Source organism: Daucus carota, chromosome 8, assembly GCF_001625215.2.
Source record: "Daucus carota subsp. sativus chromosome 8, DH1 v3.0, whole genome shotgun sequence".
In the NCBI taxonomy this organism is placed as follows: domain Eukaryota; kingdom Viridiplantae; phylum Streptophyta; class Magnoliopsida; order Apiales; family Apiaceae; genus Daucus; species Daucus carota.
In genome coordinates this window covers 18,031,149-18,042,110 of record NC_030388.2, presented here as the reverse complement: position 1 = coordinate 18,042,110, position 10,962 = coordinate 18,031,149, and the positions used below count along the sequence as shown (strand labels likewise).

The 10,962-nt window shown below is 35.8% G+C and overlaps 2 protein-coding genes across 2 annotated transcripts; one reads left to right on the top strand and one right to left on the bottom strand.

The window, feature by feature from the left end:
- Positions 1-2,559: 2,559 nt before the first annotated feature.
- Positions 2,560-6,197, top strand: LOC108199470 (CBL-interacting serine/threonine-protein kinase 12). Its single transcript, XM_064083501.1, has 3 exons — positions 2,560-4,184; positions 4,730-4,916; positions 5,668-6,197. The coding sequence occupies exon 1, from the start codon at positions 2,773-2,775 to the stop codon at positions 4,159-4,161; it is 1,389 nt and encodes a 462-aa protein (XP_063939571.1). The 5' UTR covers positions 2,560-2,772; the 3' UTR covers positions 4,162-4,184; positions 4,730-4,916; positions 5,668-6,197.
- A 1,520-nt stretch (positions 6,198-7,717) lies between these two features.
- On the bottom strand, positions 7,718-9,812 carry LOC108199471 (CBL-interacting protein kinase 5). Its single transcript, XM_017367293.2, has one exon. The coding sequence runs from the start codon at positions 9,380-9,382 to the stop codon at positions 8,039-8,041; it is 1,344 nt and encodes a 447-aa protein (XP_017222782.1). The 5' UTR covers positions 9,383-9,812; the 3' UTR covers positions 7,718-8,038.
- Between the last annotated feature and the right edge of the window lie 1,150 nt (positions 9,813-10,962).

The window sequence follows — 10,962 nt, the reverse complement described above, 5'->3', positions numbered from 1 at the left end:
TCATATTTTCAATCTCCTGCCCGTGTAGTTTATGATCCACAAAATATAAACGACTTATGATCCATTACGATGCAAATATAATTTTTACTTCAATAATTTAAATGATTATTATTTAATCTAAAATTAACATATTAATATAGAAACATAATAATTACGAAATAAAACATTTTCATAAATATATAATTTATTAAATTTATATGTTGAAAATTAATGCACTAGCCTGAGAAATAAATCAAATTTTGTGAAAATTAAACTTATATAAGATATTAAATATATAACATGACTATTTACTTACAAATATAATATATTAAAACTATAACTTATATATACATTCGAACTGAATATGAAATGTAATCCGGATATTTGGATATAAGTGAGAATATGGGATAAGTGGGGATATAATTGGGCCTGTTTGGGAAGCAGAGGTGACTCCTGCTTCTGGCTTCTGTTTTTCTTTAACCCGTTTGTGTAAAGAAGTAGAAGCACTTTTAAGAAGCTGAGAATGCTAGCTTCTCTCTCACAGCTTCTGCTTCTTTTCCAAACACTTTATTAACTTATTTACTTCTCACTTCTACTCCACTTCTTCAATTTAAGCAAGAAATCACTTCTTTTAAGCTAACCCAAACGGCCCCAATATATTATATTTTCGAGTCACGTATCATTTGGTTTGATTTTTCTAATGGTTTTTTTTTTTTTTTGAAAATGAGAATGAATCTCAACGAATATGAATCGGCAATTCACCGTGATAATTCTTTCATTCAAGAAAGCTTATTATCTAACCGTCGGACATGCAAGATGACCGGGGAAATTTAGACAATAAAACTTTAATGTCCGAAAATAAAACCGGTCTTCTTCCAAGAATCCTGAAAATAAAACAAAGGAAACAAGAAGAATATAAGTCGATATATATATAACAGAATATATCAAAATATTCTCACAATCATGATAACTCATAATTGAGACAATTAAGCTCTCAATTAAGGCACAATTAATAAAATATTAATGTCCTTAATTTAGACACAATTAACGCCCTCAATTAGGGCACAATTAACGCCTTCAATTAAGAGGTACAAATTAAGCCCTCAATTAAGAGGCACAATTAACGCCTAATTACGAGGCACAATAAACGCCTTCCTTTTTCAAACCGGATTCCTAACCGATCCCGGAACCGCCGTCGCCGCTACCCTCGGCCACCACCTCTGTGCTATCTCTCTCGCACACGACCGCTTTGATCAAAATTGAGTAAGATGTATAGCATGCCATCGATCCTATCATCCGATCTTGCTTTTATCTGGAATTACGAAACAAATATAATCTTCATGAAATTTATGAATTAGATAGAAATTCCAACGAGACATGTGATAATATGAGAGAGAGAAAGAGATTGCGATGTCACTCATTCATACACACACAAGGTTACGTAGTCTGTACACGAACATTAGGCTATTACCTTTAATTTATCATATTAGTGCTTATGACAAGCCACAAAATACAAGTAGGGCATGTAAACAAACAAGAAGAAAAAGACAGAATCTTCCCTTGTTATGATCGACGCAGGCGCAGCCTCGAGTGCGTAAACTTTAACCGCCGTCTTGACCAAGCCGTTTCCCCTCCCTCTTACAACCCCGACCCCGACAATCCTGGCCGGCGTCATCGATCCTCTGGGCAAGCTGTTATTTGCTGATTTGTAATCATCATCGTGAAATCCGAAACACAAAGAAACAGAGAATATGGAGTAAGCTGCACGACTAGGAGTAGGGCTGTTCACGAACCGAGCCGAGCCGAGTTTTGACCGAGTCGAGCCGAGCTTTAAATTTTTTCTTATCGAACCGAGCCGAGCCGAGCTTTCTTATCGAACAAAAAAGTGTGTTCGAGCTCGAGCTCGATAACTAACGAGCCGAACATGAGCTTGTTCACGAACAAATACGAGCCGAGTCGAGTCGAGCCGAGCCGAGCCGAGCCGAGCCGAGCTAGAGAAAAATAAGGCCAAACCGCTACTTTACTCTTAAAATAGCAAGCCAAATAAAATTTTTAGTATGTTTTTATGGTACCATATTATAGTTGATATTCTCATGATCGATTTGATATATTATATGTTGAATTCGGCGTTCAATAACATATATATATTACGAAATTATTATGAAAATATTCTTTTTTTTCGAGCTTTAACGAGCCGAGCTCGAGCCGAACGAGTTCGAGCCGAGCTCGAGCCGAACGAGTTCGAGCCGAGCTCGAGCCGAACATACTAAAAGCTCGGCTCAAGCTCGTTTTCTTAACGAACAATTTTTTGTGTTCGAGCTCGAGCTCGTTAACTTAACGAGCCGAGCCGAACGAGCTCTTAACGAGCCGAGCTCGAGCTTGTTCGCGAACAGCTCGGTTCGTTAAACAGCTCTAACTAGGAGGAACCAGTTTCTTCCCTTTTGCGTGTTTTCGGATGTTGATTTTTCTAATGTTTAAATGCAACTTTTCAAAATGCTGGAGAGTGGGAGAGCCTTGCCTACTTATCATCAGCGGTGCACGTTAAGTATTTGTACATTACATCTGTCCGTTATGTTTTCTGTTACACATGTACGAACCCCACTATATATACCCACATTGCTGGCACTGAAATCGTCGTTACTTTACAAATCAACCACCACCAAACAACAACAAGAGATCAAACACAAACATCGGAAACTACATTCTGACAAAACACATCAAACCCCTCTTCATGTCAACTTTCTCCACCTCAATTTCACCTTAAAAATCCACCTCGATTAATTCTCTCGACTCATGTCAACTCCTACCAAAAACACGACACGAAAACAAGGCGAAGACCTCCTCTTAGGCCGCTACGAAATCGGAAAACTTCTCGGCCACGGCAGCTTTGCAAAGGTTTATCATGCAAGGAACATTAAAACAAACGAAAGCGTTGCGATCAAAGTTATTGATAAGGAGAAGATTCTTAAGGGTGGTTTGATCGCTCACATTAAACGTGAGATTTCGATTTTACGACGTGTGAGGCATCCGAATATTGTGCAGCTGTTTGAGGTAATGGCTACGAAATCTAAGATTTTTTTTATAATGGAGTATGTGAGAGGTGGTGAGCTTTTTAATAAGGTGGCTAAGGGTAGATTAAAGGAAGATGTGGCTAGAAAGTATTTTCAACAATTAATTTCAGCTGTGGGATTTTGTCACTCTCGTGGGGTGTTTCATAGAGATTTGAAACCTGAAAATATTTTGTTAGATGAAAATGGTGATCTTAAGGTTTCGGATTTTGGGCTTAGTGCCATTTCGGAACAGATTAGGGGGGATGGTTTGTTTCATACATTTTGTGGTACCCCTGCTTATGTGGCTCCTGAGGTTTTGGGGCGAAAAGGGTATGATGCAGCTAAGGTAGATTTATGGTCTTGTGGGATTATTTTGTTTGTGTTAATGGCTGGTTACTTGCCATTTCATGATCAAAATATAATGATTATGTATAAGAAGATTTATAGAGGGGAATTTAGATGTCCTAGATGGTTTTCGCCTGAATTGACTCGGTTGTTGACAAAAATTCTTGATACTAATCCGGAAACTAGGATGACAATTCCGGAGATTATGAATAATAGGTGGTTTAAAAAGGGGTTCAAACATATTAAGTTTTATATTGAGGATGATAAGTTGTGTAGTGTTGAAGATAATGTGGATGATGAGACTAATTCTATGTCGGATACTTCTGTATCCGAGACAGAATCAGAAGTGGAGAGTCGGAAGAGGTTCCCTCGTTTACTTAGACCGGCTAGTTTGAATGCCTTTGATTTGATTTCAATGTCGTCAGGGTTTGATTTGTCAGGGTTGTTTGAGGAAGAAGGGAAGCATTCAAGGTTTGTGTCGGATGCACCTGTGCCTGACATAATATCCAGACTGGAGGACGTTGCGAAGGTGGTCAGTTTTACCGTGAGGAAGAAAGATTGCAGGATGAGTTTTGATGGTTCTAAGGAAGGAGTTAAGGGCCCCTTATCAATTGGTGCCGAAATATTTGAACTGACACCATCGTTGAGGGTGGTAGAAGTGAAGAAGAAGGGCGGAGACCAAAGAGAGTATGAAGAGTTTTTTGATCAAGAATTGAGGCCGGCATTGCAGAATCTTAAGACGTTGGAGTCTGCAGAACCCTCACGTGTGCCTTCGGATACTGAATAGGAGATAGAAAGAGAGACATAAGGGTACGGTCTTTTCTCTCTGCTTTTGTTCTGTCTTTGGAACCTTTGTATAGGTAGTTTGTTTTCTTTTTTGTTACTGATTCTCTTAATTGGAGCTTCATATATGTTTGTATCTTGTAATGTTTAATCTGTTCTGTGATAAATAAGATCACCTCAAATTATAAACATGTTCGATATGAGCTTCTAGTTTCCTTGTATTCTTTTTATCATAATTGAGTTAGGATAATAAATGGAAAAAAAAATCATCGAGTACCCACAACATATTGCATCTCTGTGGTTGCAGCAGTATGGAAGGGATTGCAGAAATTATATGACTTTCATTTGTGTTTATGGAAGAGGAGAACAATTATAAGAAAAAGTTCATTAATCAGCTCGGCTACACAACTTTATTAATAATCTGAGAATCATAGTTGCACGGTTTTAAGTTTGGTATTTGCTTTATTGATTGAAATTATTAGATGATATAAAAGAAATTATTTTCCCATTTAGCAGGTCTTCTCTTCCTTTTGTTCCAGCTTCTCAAGTACTAATGGTAATATTGTTTGCAGCTACCAAAGAACAGACACACTTTTATTTTCAGAGTACAATATGTTGGTGTCAAAATAAATGATGAAAGTAACAGAAGTTTGGTGAACGCAGCTGTTGAAGTAGCCAAACACGATATAGATGTTGACCAGGACCATTGCCTGGTGTAATAAGCATGAAAATGCAGATCAAAACGTAATCAAAGCTACGGTATGAAAATAATATCCAATGCTCACTTAGAATCTTATATATATGCCAGTGGTATCTGATGCCAAAGTGTTGAGATTTCCTATTACTTGGATGGTTAGTGGTATGTTTCGTGGCTTCAGTTTGTTGCTCAAATTATAATACTTATTTAAAATTAGCTCAAACTATCTACGTGCATGACTTAAACTTCTCCAAGATCTATCTTGGTCAGGAAATATAAGAATGTTGATTCTTTTGTAAATCTCTTTAACTCATTTTACTAGTCAGACTGCTTGGCTGGACTACAGCTCAGCATCTGTTTTCAATGTTGATATAGCTTTATAGTTGATGCACTCTGGCAAAACGTTACAATTTTACTTGACCGAAAAACAAAAGATACCGTTTTCTCTTTGTACAGAAAAGTGTAGAGATTTCTATGAGGATGTAAAACCTGATATAGGAAATAGAACAATAGTTTTACTTAATAAATTTCTTTTTGTTATCGGTTTATACCTTGCAATGGCCTAACCTGGTAGCTTTTAGTGCCGATTGGGACACCCTGTACTATTGCACTCTCAATGCATGTTTATTGTATCATACTGATATGTAGTTGATGTTTTGGCTTTTTGCTCTTATTAAATTCTCCAGTTTCAGCATCTGAATTTGACTGATGAAATTATGTTTTTAATGTCTCCGGTGTGGTTTTATACGAATTGGTCCCCAGCTAAGTTGTAATCAAGTTTGATACTTTGATACTTTATCTCCACATTTTCAGATGTAACACCTTAAGGACCATATAGCTTCAGATTGGGGTATAAAAATCTATTGAAGGATAATTCTTTAGATCAATGAGGCTCCAAGAAACATATGTGGAGCATAGAAGACTGAATGATTTGGACTTACATAGCCAGGATGAGTTGCTTGACAAACATGTATCTGTGGTCAAGTGGCTAGCTACATGGCCTCTTCTGGGACACTGTTCGATTCTCTCTTTCATTCCAGGGAAGATTTTGCACGGCAAGAATGGGTGGCAGATCAAAGGCCATATGTCAATTTAAAGTTTTCTGAGATTGATGCCTAAACTCAATTCACTGTTTCGATCCTATACCATCAATTATATACATTATATACATTATTTAAAGCTTTAAAGTTTTCAGGCTAACGTTGTAATATTTTGTGTTGTCTAACGAAAGTCTTTCATGATTTATTTACCTTTCGCAATAGTTGATCCCAAAAAAGTCCTTTGTGTAAAATTCGTAAAAATTGGATCATAGTGTTTTGAATGTGATATTTTGGATTCTATGCTGCTTCTTGTCATCATGAGTCCAAAAATTCAAGAATGTGAAAAACAATAATATGAATGTTTGAAAGTTAAAAGTTTAGCTAGTAGACGAATCCAAACAGAGGTAACTAATCATTAATGGTCATAAAGTATAAATAAAAAATTAACTTACCATTTGATGATTGATTAGGATTGTGCAATTGTTCGCAAAATTCGCATATGCATGCATCTTCAATGATTTAAACATACTGATTGTTTCTAGCTTTGTTTGTACATCAGATTTATGAAGAATTTGCAGAATGTTTATGATGATATCTTGTGTGATGAACATCTATGATCGCACTTTTGTTCAAATATAAACAAATATTTTTGGTGTATTAAACTACAAATTTATAAATGTTTCATGCATAATCGAAGCCGTAACCATGATTTCCAAAATAGCCGGGGCTAAAATCGCTAAAATTGGAGATCAGTCTGAAAAATTTAAGTCATTTTAACTACAAATCGTGACTTACAAAAATTTGTATTGATTTTCGAGAATCAACGGGGTTTAGATCCTTTTTTTTTTTTTTTGAGTAAACAGGGTTTAGATCCTTGATTCCGCCCCTACTTATAACTAATTAATGTTATTATTTTTAGTTCCCGTTCGATCCGATTGCAGTGCACCATGTGCATCATACATGCTTCGAAGGGGAGCTCTTTACGATGATATGTCTGAGGTACAAAAAATTCCTTTCCTTGTTTTTGCTGTTGCAGCTTTTAACTGTGTGCAAATTAATCTTGTATTATGCCGCAGGTATGTCTGTTGTGGTGGTTATCTGCCCTGCAGTGGTTGTTGCTGAGAAAGTAAATGCCCTGAGTTCTGTCTTTGCACTGAGGTAGAGTAATTGTCTTTTGAGTGTTTGTACATAAACCAAATGCTAATTTCTGTGGCATCAACTCCCTTTTGCATCAAGCACTCTTTTGATGTTATGAATTCTGACATTGTCCAAATTTACAGGTCTTGCTTTGCTTTGCAAATTCTGTTGCATCAACTCACTTTCTTTTGCAAGATCAGTTTAATATACAACCAAATGTGATGATTGCATCATTGTACTGTATTTATCTTTTAACTGGGATTTTTATGAATTTTATATAGTATATGCATTTTAATGGATTGTATATGATTTTGATTTTATGCGGATTAATTGATAAAATGTGGCAAAGTTAACGAGGGTTTTTTGATTTTAAACACAATATTTCAAAATTTCAAGGATTTTGATAGGATTTCAAATATCTTAAAATATACCGAACAATGCATCACCTCAAATGCATCCATGCTAGTCATCCTCCGAGCATTATAAGTGATTAATCAAATGTACTTTATGTATACTAATTAGACGAGTAAGTTCACATTTAAATTACTCTGCAATTTATTCGTATCATCTGTGTAAAAAATTATAAGTCAATTTCCGATTTATAAGTCAGAATTCGAAGATTTGAAAATCCTAGCTATTTTAGCAACTTGTTTTTATTTTTGAAGTTTTGATTATACAAATATATATAATCTAACATTAAAACTTCACTCAATTTTCTACCAACAATTTACATCTGCACTACTATCTCATTGAAGACTACCTCCCAAGGAGAAAATCCAACAAGTGCATATATGTGTGTATAAATATACTCTGTTAGAGACCGTCCTAGTGAATAATACGAACCTTAACAACTGCTAGTGTTTCTGCCTTGCTGATGTAGTCTCTTAAGAAGCTATTAAACTCTAAAAACAAGAAAAGAAAATAGCATGAAACTAACTTGTGCATATAACATGTGCCTCAGACAACATTGTGGTATATAGATGTCTTTCATGTTCCTGTTGTTAAGGCTACTGTCGATCACTTCCCTCCCAGTTCCATACCACATCTTTTAAAGAAGGCTTCAAATCTTGGTTGTAAAATTTTATATATTCCATTGTATCACCAGATTTCTTTGTCACCTCAACGACATGAAACGATGGCGTTACTTCGAATATTTCTGCGTCGATTGCTAGCTGCCCTTTTCTCCCTTCTCTGTTCCCTTGCAATTTCACTTTCCCGTCCTGCTTCCGAACCTTAAAATTTTCTGTCACTGCTAATTTTTCCAGCTTCGACACTATTGATGATGCAGATTCCTGTGACGTGAACCGGGATGGTGATTTTTCAATCTTATCATCCTCGAATAATCCTGATAAATCAAAGCCTGGTGAGAGGGATATAAGTTCAAAAGCATTTAATGGCGTCGGTGTCATGGAAGAGCTTGTTGAGGCTTCCTCGTTATTTTCATGTGATTCCAAATCGATGATGCTTGGGAATTCAAGAACACTACACGGTGTGTTACTACTAGGCATATTACAATTAGTCTTCGGGATTGGGATGGGCTTAAATCCCTTCTTAAACCAAGGATTCGCCATCAGTTTCTCCAATGTGACTCGTGTGACTGGATCCGGATCAAGAATTCTTGACAGAAGCTTGCGGACTTCAGGAGGGAACCATTGCGGACACCTGAATTCCCCTTTGCAAATCTTTCTATACATTTCCATCAAATTTTTATCCGTAAAAGGAAGATAACCAGCCAGTAAAACAAAAAGAATGACACCACAGGACCAAATATCCGCCTTTTCGCCATCATAGCCTCTCTTATTAATCACCTCAGGTGCAACATAAGCTGGAGTTCCACAAGTTGTGTGCAACTTTCCATCTTGTCTTCTCGACTCAAGCAATGCACTCAATCCAAAATCCGAGACCTTAAGATTACCATATTCGTCAAGAAGGAGATTCTCCGGTTTTAGATCGCGGTGATACACGCCTCTGCTATGACAAAAATCAACCGCAGCAATTAATTGTTGAAAATACCTGCGTGCAGCATCTTCTTTAAGCCTACCTTTGGCAATCTTATTAAAAAGCTCCCCGCCCTTGACGTACTCCATGGCGAAATAAATCTTGTTTTTGCTAGCCATGACCTCAAATAGCTGAACCACATTCGGGTGTTTCACCAGCCTCATGACAGAGATTTCTCGCTTAATTTGGTCTGTCAATCCCACCTTGAGCACTTTCTCTTTGTCAATGATCTTGACAGCAACGTTCTGCCCATTTTCGAGGTTTCGAGCATGGTAGACCTTGGCAAATGTCCCCTGGCCTAACAATCTTCCAAGCTCATATTTGTGCATCAACGTTGCCCCCTTTTTCTCCATTTCTGAAACCAGTTGAACAATGGAGAAACAGAATGGCAATTATATTTCACTTCATTTGATACAAGTGTATAGAAATTTGGAAATTACAACCAAGAATAAAGAAGGAAAAGGGCTATTGCCCCTGACAAAGCAGTGATCAAGAATGTCCCTGGGAGAAAGATCAAGTTGTCAATAATATTATGTGTAAATGAAAAGAAAAAAGTTTCATGATCTCTTGCACAACATTTTAGAAACCACGGTTGATCACCTTGTATATTCTTGGCCTATATATAGTAAGATATTCGTTAAGATGTACAAAAGGTACAAACCAATTTTAAGTACACAGATAATTATCAATATACATAACTGTTAATACAGGAGTTGTCCTCTGGAGAATATTGATCCTTCATTAGTAGCAAGCAACGCGTAACCATAATAACCGTGAAAGAAATTATCAAAAAATAAATCTGACACTTAATAGTGGAGTACTAATGTACTATATATATACATGTCAAAAGAGTGAATCTTATATAAATCAATATAAGTTGAATATGTTTAGACCCTCTTATATTTATTATACTAGTATTAGGTACTTCTTGTTCGCATACTATATATTTTAACTAGTGTTTGAGATAATTTTCAGTTATCTATTTTAATTTAAAAAATTTATGTCTCTTACGAAGACATATATTGCAACCAACGTAAACACACCTTTTAGTGTCGGCACTTTATCAAGCGATAACGCAATACATGTACCTTTAAGCAACAATATTTTGACGAGTCGACGCTATAAACATACCTTTTAGCGTCGATACTTTGACCCGCGACGCAATATATGTATCTTTAGACTTTAGCGACTACATTTTGACCACCCGGCATGATAGGCACCCTTTTTAGCGTCGGCTCTTTGACTATGTGACGCTAATATACAACTTTAAGCGTCGGTTGAATCCTCTTTGACGTCGTTCTTTGACCGATGTATGGTAGAGTACTTTAAGCGTCAGTGTTTACCCGACACAAAAGAGACATACCTATAGTGTCAACGTTAAAGGCTTAAACTGTATTAGTGAATTTAGTTTATGCTCAACAAGTACCATCGATAGAATGATGAATTTTCTCGTATGTATGATTAATTGTGTTTAAAGAGTATAGGGATAAGAGTATTGATTATATTTTATATTTATAGATATGTAATTATATTAATTGATGAAAATAATGAAAGGAAATAGACTGTTGTATTGTTTTAATAGAAAATTAGTGTTAGATAATTAAAACAATATCCAAAAAATTTCTCAAAATGACACCACACTTCTCTGAATTTTTTATATAGATATATGTGGATTTATTAAAAATCATCCAAATAACAAAAATCAAAGTTGTGTTCATTGAACTCTTTCCTCTCGGAGATTATATTTGGTCATCATATCCTCGAATTCGAGAATATTATATATATATAATGATGTTGCAATATTGATGTGTTATAAAGAAAAAATTTAGTTAACCCCAATAATTTGAATGTAACTCATAATTTTGGAAAAGAATTGGAATTCAAATTTATGTTTGCAATATATATATATTTTTCTTAAATTTGTTTTCTAGTG

What these genes read in the sequence shown, in the direction of transcription:
- LOC108199470 (XM_064083501.1), top strand. Translation starts at nt 2,773, where the DNA reads ATGTCAACTCCTACCAAAAACACGACACGAAAACAAGGCGAAGACCTC.
- LOC108199471 (XM_017367293.2), bottom strand. Translation starts at nt 9,382, where the DNA reads ATGGAGAAAAAGGGGGCAACGTTGATGCACAAATATGAGCTTGGAAGA.